General features: G+C 44.8%; 1 protein-coding gene and 1 non-coding gene across 3 annotated transcripts; both read left to right on the plus strand.

The window, feature by feature from the left end:
• Positions 1–5,271: 5,271 nt before the first annotated feature.
• On the plus strand, positions 5,272–11,564 carry Tmem167b (transmembrane protein 167B). Of its 2 annotated transcripts, none has more exons than XM_021631733.2 (3): positions 5,272–5,470; positions 7,569–7,770; positions 8,991–11,564. In XM_021631733.2, exons 1-3 carry the CDS (start codon positions 5,461–5,463, stop codon positions 9,151–9,153), a joined length of 375 nt encoding a protein of 124 aa, XP_021487408.1. In that variant the 5' UTR covers positions 5,272–5,460; the 3' UTR covers positions 9,154–11,564. The 2 variants fall into 2 exon arrangements, with proteins under 2 accessions (XP_021487408.1, XP_021487407.1); XM_021631732.2 differs by having other exon boundaries at positions 5,313–5,470; positions 7,569–7,700.
• A 1,747-nt stretch (positions 11,565–13,311) lies between these two features.
• On the plus strand, positions 13,312–13,723 carry LOC132646212 (small Cajal body-specific RNA 2). The gene has a single exon (XR_009584329.1). It is a non-coding gene; the product is annotated as a small Cajal body-specific RNA 2 (non-coding RNA).
• Positions 13,724–16,992: the final 3,269 nt, after the last annotated feature.

Genomic DNA, 16,992 nt, shown 5'->3' on the forward strand with positions numbered 1-16,992 from the left:
CACTAAGAACAGTCTGTTTCTCATCCATCTCCTGACTCCCTAAGATTAGCTCATTCCTTACACTTAGACGGCTGAAAACAAATGTGTGGAGCCTTGACATCCCTTTTAAAGAATTTCCATTCAGATGAAGCTATTGTTGCAAGCTGTGCCTTCAGGACTGAACTTATTCTTGGGTTAAACCAGAATGCTCTGGTCATGGTCCCCAAGACTGATTGGCATTCACCACAATGACCACAAACAATTGTAACAAACAGGCCACTGTTCTTGACTGACAGGCATTTGGCAAGAACTGCCAGCTCTCCGGTGTCAGCTGAAGCGAACTGATGAAGGAGCATAAATTGAGACGCCCCAGTCCAGTGGGGCTCTATTTATTCCTTGGATTTGTGCTCTAAAAGCCAGTGACCCAGGCTTTAGCCTAATGTGAAACATGTCTGCAGGAGATTGATGGCACCGAGGCTGCTAGGGCTTCTGGCAAAACAGAAACATAATGCTTGGGATAAGATCATCGAAGATCAATATGGATGAAGAGCACTGAAATGTGATGCAATGCAGTAACAAGCACAAGGGAACTTTGAAGCTACATAGACGTAGGTCCAGATCCCAGCTACCTACAGGCTCTCATTCATGTACCTTCTTTTAGACTCTCATTTGGTTTTTCTCATTTCAAAATATTCTGCAGATAGCTGGGCATGGTGGCACACACCTTTTATCCAGCACTCAGGAGGCAGAGGCAGGTGGATCTTTGTGAGTTAGAGGCTGGCCTGGTCTACAAAGCAAGTCTAGAACTATACAGAGAAACCCTGTCTTGAAAAACCCAAAATAAAAATAAAAAATATATGTATTCTGCAGATATTTTACAAAATGTCACATGTACAACGACTGTATATTCTTAAACTTGTTTATTCAGCTGTCCTACTCAATATGTTTTGTTCTCTTGGGGGCAAGGACTTATTTTTGCGTCTATTTCTGCAAAATATAGCAAGTGGCCAACATATCATAGATATTGGTAAGTACTTTTAAACAAATGAGTGTCACCAATGGTGGCAAGTCTTGATGGAGTAATGCTTCCTGTCAGCTATTATGGTAAATAGTTGTTTACTTAATCAAATAACCCTAGAAAGGATTTACCATTTTAATGACATTTTACACAGGAGAAAACAATATGTTTGTATAAGCTGATGACATGACCACTTCCTGGTATGAGAAGCTTTTATTGTAGACATCAGAGAGAGAACAGCCAGAAGCATCTGGAAAAGTCCAGAGCAGAGAGAGAAAGTAGTAGACGGAAAGTGGCGAGAAGACTGGGCATAGCCAGGACGAGGGAAGCAGGAAGAAGTAGAGAAAGCAGTATGAAAACAGTAGGTGCAGGAACCAAAGGGGAAAATAGTAAAAATAGCCGGGGTTCAAGAAGGATCAGTAGCTGTCAGGAGAGAAGCCCTGAGCTGGAGGAAGTTTAGAGTAGGAGAGGAGGTGAGAAGGGTGAGGATGCTAGCCTGTGGGGGCCATTCTTTTTTTTTTTTTTTTTTTTTTCTAGACAGGGTTTCTCTGTGTAGCCTTGGCTGTCCAGGCGGGCTTTGAACTCACAGAGATCTGCCTGCCTCTGCCTCCCCCAGTGCTGGAATTACAGGGGTGCAACAGCTCTTCTGATAAATGAACCCTCCTGCTTTGGAAACACCTGAACATTTTGTGTGTGCATCAACTGAACAGACCTCCTCCCAACACCTCGCCTTAGTTTCAGCCATCAGTGATTAAAGTCCTCCAGGCTAGCAGCTTGATGGTGGGAGCTCTGCTTCCTGGTGCCCACCCGTTTCTTTCTCTTTTGTTTCCTGTGATAAAACTTTTAAACTCACCCTCTTTGGGATGTGAGTTTCATTTTTCAAATTCACAAAAGGAGAATCTGAAGCCACTGATTCAATGAGTTCCTGGCACCTTAACTCCTGGATTGAAACATACCTGAGGCAAGAGACAAAGCTTCCATCAAACTCAACGACAAAGTATTTTTATTGAGCATATTTTTTAGAATATATAAATCTTGTTAAGCAGGATATAAAATTATGAATTTTCTATAAAAGTGATAGTTGAGGTCAGCAAAATGGCTCAGAAGGTAAAGGGGCTTGCTGTCAAGCCTGACAATGTTGTTATGAAGAAAAAAAAAGCAATCGTTCAATTTTACCAATAAAGACTGAGGAGTCAGATGCTGGGATTAAAACTTACTACCTCAGAGAGGCAGAGAAGGCACCCAGCTGATCTTCCTACTCAGCCAATGTCCCAGAAGGAAAGAGCCTTTCTACTCAGCCAAAAGCCCTAGGCCAAAAGCTTGCTAGCTTAGCTGACGGCCAAGAAGAAAAAACTGAAAACTAAAAGCTAAATAGTTCCTTCTTCTCCATGCTGTGTTAAATATTCTTCTCTCAAAGTCCCTCCTTTCTACTTAATCCCTGACAGCTGGTTTCTTGCTCCTGCGTCTATTGACCTACAGTTAAATTTATTAAATCCTGTGTACAGAAAGCTCTTTGATTAAATTTATGTGCTAGGGCTGGGCCACTCACCATAATCACCTGTTAACAATAAACAAAGTTCTTGAATTAAAGGTTAGGGCTGAACCACAACAAACAATAAACTGGTTGTTACAGTTCACAAACTCAGGGTTCACAGTGAGGTCAAATATCCTGCAACAACCAGAGTTTAGTCTCTGGGTTGCACATGGTAGAAGGAGAAAACTCACTTCTCCAAGTTGTCTTCTGATCTCTATATGTGTACACACACACACACACACACTGAATAAATATATTTAAAAGGAAAGTGATATTTTAATCCATGGAGCAGAATGGAGTTAATAATGAGAAAAAATGGACTCTGTTTACAGATATATTAAGAAAAAGTGAGGAATGGGAGGGACTTCAAGGAAGAAAGCCCCCTTTCTTTTCTTTGTTTTACACTTCTGGGCTTGAACCCAGAGCCTTGAACATACTAGGCATATGCTTTACTACTGAGCTAGCTCTAGCCCTTGTTCTGTATTTTGAAATGAAGTCTTACTACATGGCCCAGGGTGATCTGAATCTCTCCCTCACCCTCTCACTCTCTCTCTCACCTGAGTTGGCCTCTAACTTGACATCCTTTTACTTCAGCCTGTTTTGTTTTATTCTTTTTATGTGTGAGTGGTTTGACTGCGTGTATGCATGTGTACCACAAGCCTGCTTGTGTGTCCACAGAATCCAGAAGACCAGGGTGGGGCTGATGTAGAAGAAACTCAAAGTAATGAAACTGAGGTTATAAAGGACTTAGTAATAGATTTGCTTGGAGGACTTGAAGTCACACAAGTGGAATTTAGCTAAAGAAACGCTGCTTCCAAAATACTCAAAGATAAGTAGCATGCTAACCAGCCCTGCTAGTTAAGTGAAATTTAAGATGCTAGGACATAAATGTTTATTCATCAGGAATGACCAGTTGCCATTAGGTCATTTCTGCCATTAGACATACCTCTAAGTGGGTAGCTCAAGAGGGCATGCTAGGATCATAACTACCATTAAGTCCTGGTCTGCAACTAATTCCCCATGCTCTTAACAGGAAAGACGTAGTTCTGCCAGGTGGACAAGATAACCCCGGCTAACAGCTATTCAAGAAAGACCAATACTGGTATAGTTAAAAGAATGCTGGCAATAGGTGATATTTTTGCTTTGTAAATCTCTTATGTGCCTAAGTGGCTAGACTTGAAGTCTCTTCTCTCTGCTTAAATTGATCAAAGTGTAACCTGGGGCTGGGACCTGAAAGAGAGTTAAGGGTGACAGTGCTTGTGGACTGCATAAGCCAAAGCGTACGTGAGTTAGTGAGATGCCGACTCTAGTTAGGCATCATCCACAGTGGGCCACGCACCTTCCTACAGAGTTTTCCCTTCATCTCCAAGTGTGAGGAGCAATTTCTCAGTAGGAAGGCATATTGTTTCTGTAACCAGATCTCCTGGAAGAAGAGGAACATACAGTTGTGAGCCATCACTCCGATGTTGGAAACCTAACTTCAGCTCTTAGCAAGAGCACAAGTGCTGTTGGCCAGTGATCCACCTCTATACTCCTATCTTGGTTTGTGGAAAGCCCGCACATGTGCAGTCCAAGTGACTGTATTAGCAATTACATTAGTCTTTTTCTAAGTATCTTCTATTTTTTGATGCTGTAATTTCCTAAGGACTCTTTCCTACGTTAAACTTTGTTATAGCTGTTGCTGCTGCTGGTGGTTTCCCCCTCCCCTTGACCCTCTCCATTCCAAACCTTCACAGCCAGCAGATGGCAGTGTTAGCAGGAATGCACAGAATTCCTAGGTTTTTGACAGCCGCGATCATGATTGAGTGCAGCACTATCTCGGAGACTCAGTAAAGCAGACGGATCTGTCTATAATTAAAGGTCCTAGCTTACAAAGCAGAATCCATACCTTTGTCTCCTGCATTCCACACCATCATTTCATCATCTTGTCAAAACATCCCCAGAGAAGCCATGATAGGGCAGATTTCTGAATAAAGTGGCTGAGGTGACTTAAATTCAGGAGATAAACAAACCGTCTTGTTAGTTTAAGGAAAAGAAAAGCCCATTCTACAGGAAGTCGTCCGAATGGCTCTGACAACGGAGAGCTTTAAGATCTGAAATACGTGGTTTTGGTTATAAAGTTCCTTATTTTGTTTACTAAAGTCAGACGCAGCTTGGCTAGATTTCCACCAGGAGAAGACACTCAGCAAAGGGCAGTCCCAGAAGTCTGAGCAACTACTGCTGCGTCCCTCTCCTTCCTCAGACTCTTGTTGGGTTTCAGATGCTACAGAACACAGTACTACTGCACAGCACAGAAACAAAACAAAACAAATGTAAAACAAAACAAAACAAAAACAAATTGTGTCCCCCAAGAAGACAGTTTCAACGCTCCTGAAGGGGTGTTGTTTTCACCTTGCTTTGGTAAGATGAAGTGACCCCGCCATAGTATACACATGTGAGCTACCTCATGGGCAATTCCTTAGGATTCAGCCTGGTTCCCAGTGTTTTCTCTTGAAACTGTGCTGCATACACACACACACACACACACACACACACGTATAAACACACAAAGCGGCAGCCACAGCCCAAACCCTCCAGCCTTTATTTTTCAAACACACAGTCTCGATCCAGGCCACTTAGCTAGACAGGGGCGAGCAGGCCGTCACCCGGTTGCCATGACCACAAAGGAAGCGTCGCAGATCACGCTCGCTTCGCCCGACGTAGGGACGCAGATGCTACGCAGGCAGGGTGGGGCCCCTAGCTCGACGATCGGCTGGGTATGTCTGGGTGAGTTCGGCCGTCTGCTCTGGGCCCTCGCGCTTGCGTACTACGGCTCGTTCCCGTCACCGCGGCCCGGATCGGGAAGTGTCAAGTGGGAGCCGGGTTCCCCCGCCTCCGCTGCCGCCACCGCTGAGCCCGGACCCCCTCGGCCTGGCCGGGCACTACCGCCATGACGAACGGTGAGAGCTGGGGCCCGAGCGGAGGGTGGCGGTAAGGACTGGGCCAGACGTGGCAGGCGGGGCCAGACTGACGTGGCCGTTCCTCCCGCCCCCTCCCAGCCCGGCCCCCCTGGACCCTGGGGAGCCCCTAACTCCTGTCTGGGATGCTCCTCGCAGTTTCTCTCTTCTTACGCCCGCCAGACTCCCCTAGTGCCCACACCTGACTTTTTGGTTATTATCCTTTATTCCCTTTTCTTTCTTAGAAGTTGGTTCTGGCCACTGGGGAGGTCGATCACCATAGAGTTAGTGCTGTTAGTCCCCAGGGAAGAGAGTATCATCCAGTTCCCTAAGGTGTCATACTTTCGGACAGTAGGCAGGTTGAATGGACCTAGAAATGGTTTCAGACCCCACAGTTTGCGGGGGAGGTGAATGTAGACAGTCCCCGAAGTGTTTTGTTGTTGTTGTTGTTGTTTTGTTTTGTTTTTTTTTTTTTTAATATGACAAAACGTCTTCACTTGTTTGGCTCTAAAGTCCTAGCTGGGTGGTTCCATCTGGAGCTTCTGGCTAATGTTGCAAAGGGTGGATTTAGAAAACGCCTTTTGTTAATGATGGAGCACTTTTCCCCACTGTTTATTTAACCTAACTATTTCAGGCTGCCTCAAACATTTTTTAGTCATGATTTCCAAATTCTAGAGGATGAATTAAGACCTTTATAGGCAGGCTTACAGGAAAGGGAGAGAGAAGGAGGGGCTCAGGAAAGCTTTGCTCATAGACTTCCATGGATTTGACACTGAAGACTGAAATGTCATCTCCTTGTGAATTTTGGCATTGTCTACAAGAAATTATAGACGCAAAAGACTATCTATGAAAATTGTTGAGTCTATTGGTGTACTGAACTAGTGATGACATAGTTTCACTGAAGGAAAACAGTGTGGTCTGGAACTGGCAGGAACTGGCATACACTGGTTGTATGTAATATCCATTTGAAGCTTTCTGGGTGGTCATTCTTACCATAGGACACAAAGTTAGAGAAGGAACATCACCCAGAGGAAGACATAATATGGACTAGGAAACAGAACATTCTGGCATAGTGACTACTGAAAAAAAATTCTACCTTTATATAATTTATTTTGCTTACCCATATAACACATGTAAGAAGCAGAACTAAGAGCTTCCTATAGTGTGTGAGCATCATGTTTTGTTGTTTTTGAGAGTGGACTTTTCAGGACGTATGTGTCATGTCTCTAAGCCCAGCATTGGGAAGAGGGAGGCAGGCAGACCACAAGTTTAAGGCCAGCCCTGCTGTGTCTGGAAACAAAAAAATAGGACATGGCCTCCCTTTGTAGTTTGTGCTGAGCTTTGCTAATGCCAGTGCTACAGGAGTGCGTCACTGTGCCTCTTGGATATCAGTGGTTTGGTTTTGGTTTGGTTTGGTTTTTTGAGGGTTTCTCTGTGTGGTCTTGGTTGTCCTGGTCTTACTTTGTAGAACAGGTTGGCCTCGAACTCACAGAAGTCTGCCTGCCTCTGCCTCCCAGGTGCTGGGATTAAAGGCATGCTCCACTGCTGCCCAGAGATACTAGTTTTCCTGTCTTTCTTTCTTTCTTTCTTTTTTTTTTTTTATGCACATCTTTTGTTCTGGCAGGAATCTGATGATTTGTAAGTGGTGTCTCATGCTTTAAATATCAACTGAGTTTAGCAAAAGTGTAGCCATTAGGAAGCTTAACTCTTGGAATGTCCATTAGGCTTTATGGTGTGACTTAACATATGCTTTACCAACACATGCAGATCTGAAAAACTTGGCTAAAGACTGAACTTTCCTGTATCAGATGAGTGATTTATAACAGGAACATATGTAACTCTTTATGCTCGCACTCTCCAAATTCTTAAAGCCTAGTACTAGCACCAGTTACTCCCAAGAGACCAGAACCACACTAGTTTGTAGTGAGGGTGGGGAGTGAAATGGGAAAAGGGGCTGTTTACAAGCAAGGTCCAGTTGCTGGACCCTTCCTGCTGAGTGCTAGCACTGCCGTTGAGGTGATCTCAGCACGTGTTCTGGGCAGGAACACATCTCCTGAGCTAGAGCAGCATCAAAGGCTTTCTCTTCTCCTTTATGTGACAGTGTACTCCTTGGACGGGATTCTGGTGTTTGGTTTGCTCTTTGTTTGCACCTGTGCCTACTTCAAGAAAGTCCCTCGTCTCAAGACCTGGCTGCTTTCAGAGAAGAAGGGAGTTTGGGGTGTGTTTTACAAAGGTAAGGTCTTATCTGGACACAGAGAGAAGATAGCCATTTTTGAGCGGTGTGGTTCTGTACATGAGAAGGGGCAGGGCTGGGGTTATATTTGGACTGGTCTTTGTTATGTGAGTGTGTGCTTGCTGCTGTGTACACCTGGCTCTCTGGCCCGTGAGCCTCCAGGGCTTGTCTGCCTACTTCTCCTGGAAGTGCCGAGAGTACAGACTTGTATTACTGTGACCAGATTTGATGTGGCTTCTGGGGCTTTGACTCAGGTCCTCACGATTGTGTGGTGAATGCTTTGCCCAGGGTCTGTTAACAATATGAAATAGTCATTTGTAAAGTCGAGGGAAGAGGTAAGTTTTAACCTTGCTGTTACTTGTTTGTTTTGCTTCTGATAATTTTGGTATTCTAGGATTAAACAAAAGCCTACAATGCCAGGTGTGTGGCACATGCTTTCAGTCCCAGCTACCTGGGAGGCCAAGAGGGGAGCTTGTTCTTGGCCTGTTAGTATTCTGTCTTATGGGGTGAGGTGGAGATATTTTACAAGTTATATAACTTTAGGCTGGCCTGAAATTCCTCTTAGCAGGAAGAATATTCTTCCACTGATTTTTTTTTTTAAGAGAACACATTAGAACCTTAACTTTTAGCTTAATGAGTTCAAATATATTTTACCTTTTTTATTTTGGGCACCTTCATCAGGAATCCTATGTAAATTTTTTTTTTTTTTTCAAAAATGGGGTAAAATAAGGACAGGTATGGTGACACATACCTATTGCATAGTGAGTGTCTCAAAAAGGGTTGGGGAGGACAGGCATGGCAGTACCCACCTTTAATCCCAGCACTGGGAGGCAGAGGCAGGCAAGCAGGCAGATCTCTGAGTTCAAGGACATTGTTGTTCTACCTACAGACTCGAAGCCAGCAGGGCTACACAGTGAGATCCTACCTCAAAAACTAAAAAGAGGCCAGGGCTAACCAATAGAGCTTAGAGCCTAAGGGTATTGTTGAAGAATGCTCCCAGGGGCTGGTGAGATGGCTCAGTGGATAAGAGCACTGTCTGCTCTTCCAGAGGTCCTGAGTTCAATTCCCAGCAACCACATGGTGCTCACAACCATCCCTACTTGAATATGAGTCCCTCTTCTGTCATGCAGGTATAAACACAGATAGAATATATAAAATAAGTAAATAAATTAAAAAAAAATTCCCAAACTCTTGAAACCCGCAGTTCTCTTTAGAGGTTTTACAGCATCCTTTGAAAGCAAGGATTTTGTGAAGAACCAGGTGTAACATCTCTTTACGTTTGTCTCCTAGCTGCTGTGATTGGAACCCGGCTGCATGCTGCTGTTGCAATTGCCTGCATTATAATGGCCTTTTACGTCCTGTTCATCAAATGAATTCCAAAGTACCCAGCTTATCAACTGCCAACCAAGGGGATAAAGATGAAGAAGTTGTCGGAAACCTGGACCCAGTGTAGGAGAACTCAGCTAAAATCATCAGTGTCCCCAAGATGACACTGCAGCATCTGCCTGCGATATGTGGGGAAAACTCATGGTCACAAACATTAGTTTTGCTTCAGGAGACTCCAGAAAGCCAACTCTTTTGATCTGTGTGTTAATCAGCCCTCAGCAGCAAGCCTATATGTCCAGATAAATTAAACCCCTCAGTGATATGATTATGACCTATTGTTATGACCAGCTGCCTGCTGGGTGGCAGCTCAGTGGTAGTGCATTTGCTTGGTAGCATTGTCAAGGTCCTGAGTTTGATCCCGAACACTGAAAAGAACAACCTACAACTGTTCATCTATTTTGCTCTTAGTCCCTCATCACAATCTTATAAACTGAGGCTCATTGGGGAAAGATATAGGCTGTGTGAAGACTTTGTGGAAGAGGAGACTTTTTTTTTTTTTAAAGACAGGCTTTCTGCATAGCCCTGGCTTTCCTGGAACTCTATGTAGACCAAGCTAGCCTCAAACTCACAGAGATCTGCCTGCCTCTGCCTCCTGAGTCTGGAATTAAATGCGTGTGCTAGGAGATAATTTTTAAGGCTTGATTTTTTTTTCATTGGCTAATTTGATCTGTTGAATTGGGGAGGAAGATTGGGACTAGATGGGAAATAGGAGTTATGAAAGACCAACAAATTGTTTGGCTTTTGAAATGTGTTCTTTCTGTGCATCTGGGAACGTAAGAGTGTGGTTCTTGCTGCAGAAAGAACAGATTGCCATGTGCTGGTAGCTGGAGGGCTTTTCCAAGAGAACCTGAGCACATGTGAAATCCAGGGTTACGGTAATAAGACGAGAAGCAGTGACTTGAGACAAGGAAGCAGTTTCCCACTTCTCAGTGTCCCCAAAGAAGACTTCACTCGACCAACTGATAGAGAAAATGAACCAACTCTTGCTATTTCTTAACACTTTTTTTTTAAACACTTTCCAAATTACTTAGTGATAAGTACCGTTACTTGGTTTTTAAATCTGAATGCTGGGGATGGGGACTACTGAAGAAATAATTGATTAATGCATTTGAAGTTCTGGTAGAAGAGATAAGTAAATTTCAGTATATCAGTTCATACACTAATAAATCCATCTAGTGTAAGAATTTATTGTGATGAAAGTTTTATGTAGGTGGGAATTTTATTGTGTTATAAAAGATACAAGCTTGTTCTTCAATATGGGTTGTGTCTCTGCCAACTTCCAATGTTACTCATACTGCAGTATTTCACTGTCTCTGTATTTACTGTGAGACCATGAGGAACTGAAATGAGAAAAGTCATTGATATTAACACATTGGACAGCTCATATAACCCATTTATGAAATAAGTGTGTTACTGAGTAAAGGAAAATGAAGCTTTGCAGAACTGAGTGTTCAGGGCTTTTCCATGGAGTGTGAGGACTCCTGAGCAGACGATGTTAGATGCGTCAACCTTCGAAGGGAAGATCCCTCCTCCAGCTGTTAGACACGAAGTAACATCCGACGATTGATTAGATGCTACTAACATCTTCAACAACGGAAAAAACAGGTCTAATATTAGATAATAATAAGCAAGGGTAGACAGTTCTGTTCACATCGAATTGTGTAGAAGTGCAGTGGCCACTCGCGGAAGTTAAAGTCTCTTTTGTTTGCATATTGCACACGAACAAAGGTTGCTCGGAAGCTCCGGTTCTGATAGGCTTGAGTGCTTTGGGGTTGGTAGCGGTGTAGAAAGTCATCCAGTAAATGGTGCATGTGTAAGCCTCTTCCTTCAGGAATTGGTCCACAGGGCAAGTTTCGATGACTGCTGTTTTCCATGGTCATTCCTGAGGATCTTCCTTCAGGAGATAAGTAAAGAAATGGATCTGGAGAGATCTTGTGGCTGTGAGTTTGGGCTCTATGGACCCACCGGAAGTAGGTTCAGCACTAGTTACTTTGTATTTAATGACATTTTCAAATAGGGCTGCCATTTCCAGCTTTGCTCTATAAAACAGCTTCATTTCTTAAACAGCTTTCATTCTGCAGCTTCCTTCATGGGTCCTCTTAGCCTAAACGCTGGACTTGTTATATTTTGAGATGTTTTCCTACCAGAATGTATCAAAAAGTACATGAAGGAGCAAATAGCCTATTTCCTTTCTTGACTTTATGTAAACAGGCAAATAGAAACCTGCTGTACTTAGTATTTCGTCTGATCTTTTTTGTTTTGTTTTGGCAGAGGAAAAATGATAAATTGTTCTTCTAGGGGAAGTCCTTTAGGGGCGGAGGTATGAGTAGCAATATTGCTTCCGATTCAAGCTGGCGTTACCATGAACCCTGTGCACCAGGGTAAAATGAAATCAAATCCTTTTTTATAGTTGAAATACCATTTTTTTATTCACCATTGTTGGCACAATCCTTGAAAATAAAAATTTTTTTTCCTGTGTTTTTGTCTGCTTTTTCTTGTGTGTTTGTTGAACTATTGAGTGCTCTCCGGTTCTGCCCATGGCTTAGCATGTTGGCTTACCTGAATAAATACTGTTGTTCTGGTGAGCTCTTTGTAAAGCTTAATTGGATACAAGATACAGTTGAGAAGCTATGATGGCCAAGCTTTCAGGTGAGGTAGATAGCACCTCTAATACACTTAACCAACAGGTCCACCTACTACTGTTAAAAGACAAGTGTCAGCTGGGTGTGGTGGCACCTGCCTTTAATCCCAGCGCTCAGGGAGGCACAGGCAGGCAGATCACTGAGTTCGAGTTCAGCCGGGTATACAGAGTGAGTCCAGGACAGCCAGGGCTACACAGAGAAACCCTGTCTCAAAAAAGAAACCAAAGCAAGCAAGCAAAAAAAAAAGACAAGTGTCATTTGGAATTCAATGGTTATCATGTTACTCACCCAAGCCCTTAGAAAATATCTGAGCTAATAGGATTCTGGATCATATGATGGTTACTTTCCTCCATATTTGTTTATTGAACATACTAACTAGGAATGATACAAGTACAAATTACAGCTTTAGAACTCATTTTCTCCTAACGGCTAAAAATCTTTGCCACTCCTCACCCCTTACTGAAAAAGGACAGAGGAGGGATAGATTATTAACATGCTTTCCACAGTGGGAAGCGCATCCACCTAATTGTTCTTTTGCTCATGGAACCTGAAAATCCGATTATTTTTATTTATTTATTTGAGTCTCACTATATAGCCCTGATGGCCTGGAACTCAATATGTAGACTAGACTGGCCTTGAACTCAAGAGGTTCAACCTGCTTCTGCCTCCCAAGTGCTAGGGTTAAAGGCGTCCACCATCAAGTTGGCAAAGAATCAGATACATTTTAATGGAATGAATGTAAATGAAAGATAAGCAATATGACTCAAGTTCGGGACAACCTGGAGGCTCTGTAAGTGATGCTACGGAGACGTGGGTCTAATTTCCCCATTCTGCAGATACCCTGTCTCTTTAAGTACTCAAGCAACCTTTGATTAAACGCTATTTACTGGTCTACAAGGCGGTTCAGTGGGTAAAGGCGCGAGCTACCGAAGCTACCGCCCTGAAGTCTGATTCCTCCTCACTTGGTGGAAGGAGAAAACCAACTTTTGCAAGCTGTTCTTTGACCTTCACAGGTACACCATGACACACTGCTCACATTCTGCCAATAAACGCGTGTGATAAATTATCCTTAGTGTCAGGGAGAAGGCACTCCTGGAAGAAAGAGCATTAGTGATAACCTAGGGTTGATAAAAACATGGTAACTAAATCACCACATAGAAGTCTGAGACTGCATCATTTCATAGCTGCAAACTGTGTATCTTTTAACTTAGGGCAAAGAAAAGGTCAAATCAAAGAAAAACTAGACGGGAATATACATATTTACATTTTGTACAAACATATATATATATATTTAAAAGCCGGGCTTTCTGTCTGCGTGTAATCTCAGCACCCCGAGGCCAAAGCGGAAGGGTCTTGAGTTCGTACACCAGGTTGGACGACTTAGACTTTCAAACCAAACACAACAAACCCCAATTCTAGCTATGGAAATCAGGGCTTCTTTCCTGGGACCTCCCAGCCACAGGGAGGCAGAAGAGACCGCTCCGGCTAAAAACGGCGCAGGGAGCCGCCCGACCACTCTGTGGTTCCTCCCAGAATCCTTTGCGACAAGACCGAGTGTTTAAAAGGGGCTGCGACTTCCGCCTCCTCGCGAGTGGGTGCGCGGCTGGGGCTGCGGATGGAGGCGAGTGGCGTGGTGCCGCGTGCATGGTGCGTGTGGGCCGAGTGGCGGTGTGAGTGTGCGTGTGCGCGCGCGTGGGAGACGTGCAAGGCGAGTGTGTGTCCGCCCCACGCCCCTCCCCTCGCCTACACCTTGATCTTATTTGATCGGGTCGTGACCCCCGCCCCGCCGGGCCGCCCCGAGATGAAAAGCATCCCTCCTGCGAAGCCCCTTCGGCGGGGCGCTGTGCAGCGAGGCCCCCTGGGCGGTGGCGGCGCCGCGGTTCCCGAGGTCCCGCGATCGGTTCCGCGGGCCCGGCGCTCAGAAGTGATGAATTGATCAGATAGACGAGGCCGGGCCTGTCCCGGCCAGTGATTACTGAGGCGATTCTGATCTGAGCCCGGCCCCGGGACCGGGCCGCCGAGCCCTGGCTCACGCCTGCGGCCTCGTGCGCTGCAGACGCCACGCCGCCGCGTCCGGGAGGAGCCTTTGTCCCTGCAGTTTTTCTTCCCACCCGGTTTTTGAGTCGTTTTCCCCTTCCTTCATTAGTCTGGGATTTCTTTGAATGCAGACAGCGGTCCACTTAGGGGCTAAAAGGCACCACGCCGTCTGCTGAGGAATGTTTCTGCTAGAGCGCGTACACTAAAAAAAACACAGGGTCCAGGGACTTGCTCCATATGTAGTGAGTTAGGATGGGCCGTGTATGATTTAAGGTTGTAAGGTCTTCCGCAAGCTCTTCACTGTGTATCTCAGGCTGGAATCTAGTTAGTTGAGGATAACCTCGAATTCCCGAACGACTGTCTCCACCTCCCGGCCTGGGATTGCAGCCACTTTACTAATACGTTGAGCTGAAAGAAAAAGACTGTGTGTGTGTGAGAGTATAGGTTATTGTGTGCGTGTGGAGGCCCGAGGCTGGCATCAGATCTTTAACTTCAAACCCCTCTTCACTTTCTGGGAGGCAGAACTCCCAGAATGCCAAGCTTCTGGTCATCTTAGCTAGTTGCGTGAGGCACACACTCCCCTAGTGGATCTGGAGATTCGAGTCCGATCCTCATCCTTGTAGCAAACACTGTCTACTGAACCACTGCCCTAGCCCTAGAATATATATTATAATTTTTTCAGTTTTTTTTTTTTTTTTTTTTTTTTTTTTTTTTTTACTGCTGATTCCAGACAGTTTTTCTGTGTATCCTTGGCTACCCTGGAACTCACTCTGTAGACCAGGCTGGCCTCGAATTCACAGATCCTCCTCCCTTTGCCCCGAGTGCTGGGATTAAATGTGTGACACCACCCCTGGCAAGTCAGGGGGTTTCTTAGTTGTAGCCCTGGCTGTCCTGGAACTCGCTCTGTAGACCAGGCTGGCCTCACATTCAGAGAGATCTGCCTACCAAAGTGCTGGGATTAAAGGCCTGCAACACCACGGTCTGGCCTGCTAAAATAATGTCAATTGGCATACAAATCATACTTAGTTGGGGGCTTTTGGTACATCTGTACATTGTGTGATGTCTACTTTAGGGTAAGGGTCTCCGTCTCTTCGCTACAGAGCTCTCTCTCCAGCCCTGTCTGAAATCTCTTGTTACATACAGGACACATTACTGTTTGTAATACCCTCAGCATGGAATAAATAGACCATCAGAATGATGCAGAGCAGTTGGCCAACCTTTCCCCCATCTGTCCCTCTTCTCCCCGGCCTCTGGTAAATTACTGTTCTGTCAACTCCTGGCAGAGCATATGGCAACTTGTTTATGTGCTTTTCTGTGCGTGGCTTATTTAACGTTCCCCAATTCAGATCTGTTGCATAACGGGATTTCATCCTTTTTTCCTTGGGTGTATACTCTTCTACTGTGCTGGCTAGTTTTATGTCAACGTTACACAAGCTAGAGTCTTCTGAGAGGAAGGAAAACCATCTAGAAAATGGCCTCCGTAAGATTGGCTTGTGGGCAACCCTGTAAGGCATTTTCTTAATTGGTGATTGATGGGGAGGGCCCTGCCCATTGTGGGTGGTGCCAACCCCTGGGCTGGTGGTCCTGGGTTCTTTAAGAAAGGCTGAGAAAGCCATGGAGCAAGCCAGTAAGCAGCACCCTCCATGGCCTCTGCATTATGCTCCTGCTTCCAGGATCCTGCCCTGTTTGGATTCCTTCCCTAACCTCTTTCAGAAGTGCAATACCACATGGAAGTATCAGCCAAATAAACCCTTTTCTCCTCAAGTTGCTTTAGTCATTTTTTTTTTTCATCAAACCAATAGAAATCCTAAGACAATTGTATACATATAGCACATTTTCTTCATCACGCCGGCAAACATTTTACCACTAAACTTTCCTCCCCCCCCCCTTTATTGTGCTTGTATGTGTGCACAAGCGCTTGTGGGTGTGTGAAGGTCAGCATAGCCTGTGGAAGTCATTTCTCTCCACCATGTGGGCTCCAGGGATCAAACTTAGGTTGTCGTTGGGTAATTCACCAGGGAAGACTGCTTGGATATGGTTTAAAGCCAATAGAAAGTCTTTACTAGCTAGCTAGCAACTCCTTTGGGTGTTTGGGACTCCCATATGACCCAGAGCTTCATCCCCAGACTGACTACCAGTACTTGGAATCTCTGTCTTAGTCCTGTCCTAACTGAAGTGGGTGATTTCCAGTGAAAAGTGTATGTTGTTCTATATTGCCTTCTATTGCTATGATAAGCACCATGACCAAAAGCAACCTGAGGAGGAAAGGATTTAACAAAAGCTCAGGTAGAAACCTGAAGGTAGGACCTGAAGCAGAGACCACGAAGGAATGCTGCCTGCTAGCTTACTCTCCAGGTGCACATTCAGCCACCTTGTTTATACCTCCCAGGACCACCTGCGCAGAGGTGGCACTGCCCACAATAGGCTGTGCCTTCCCATATCGATAATTTAGAAAGTACCCTAATGGCCATGTGGCACATGCCTTTAATCCCAGCTCCTGGAAGCAGAGGTAGATGGATCTCTGTGAGTTTGAGGCAAGCCTAGTCTTGCAAGTTCCAGAACACCCATACTATAGAGATTCAGACATGATATAGAGGCCCTGTCTCAATTGAATATATGTGTGTATATATTCAATAAAACATGTCTCAAAATGGCTACAGACGTGTCTTCAGGCCAACCTGATAGAGGCATTTTCTCTGTCAAGTTTCCTTCTTTGCAGATGATCATTATTTGTGTCAAGTTCACAAAAAAAAAAAAAAAAATTAACCAGCACATAGGGGTTTTGTTTAATTTCTAGACAGGGTTTCATTCTGAAGCTCTGCCTCTGCCTCCTGAGTGCTGGCACCAATGCTCTCCCCCACCACAGTGGCTCCAATGTGCTTCCTTCACAGCTGTGTTGAAGACCAATCGGCTGGAGACGTGGAGGTTTTTTTCTCTAGGCTTTTCATGCTGCCCCATTGGTCTAAGTATATTTATCAATACATGCTGTTTCTATTGCTCCCTTAATAGTGCAGTAAGACAGGTGTCATCAGCTCCAGACCTGGCTATGATGTTAGTGCGTGTGCACACGTGTGTTGGAGGGTCCTGCTGCTGAAGGTTGCAACAATCTCCATGACCGGACAGCTCTCTGAGATCAGCGCAGGATGGAGGACTCTCCTCCCCCAGCGGGGCTTCCTACTCTCTGCCTGTCCTTACTTGCTTTCTTATAGAACCCAGGACCAACAACC

This window comes from Meriones unguiculatus, chromosome 10 (assembly GCF_030254825.1).
Source record: "Meriones unguiculatus strain TT.TT164.6M chromosome 10, Bangor_MerUng_6.1, whole genome shotgun sequence".
Lineage (NCBI taxonomy): Eukaryota > Metazoa > Chordata > Mammalia > Rodentia > Muridae > Meriones > Meriones unguiculatus.

Bases quoted from the DNA above. Each gene is read 5' to 3' on its own strand.
- Tmem167b (XM_021631733.2), top strand. The intron at 7,771-8,990 runs GCAGGGCTGGGG...TTTGTCTCCTAG, and splicing joins GGTTCTGTACATGAGAAGGG to CTGCTGTGATTGGAACCCGG.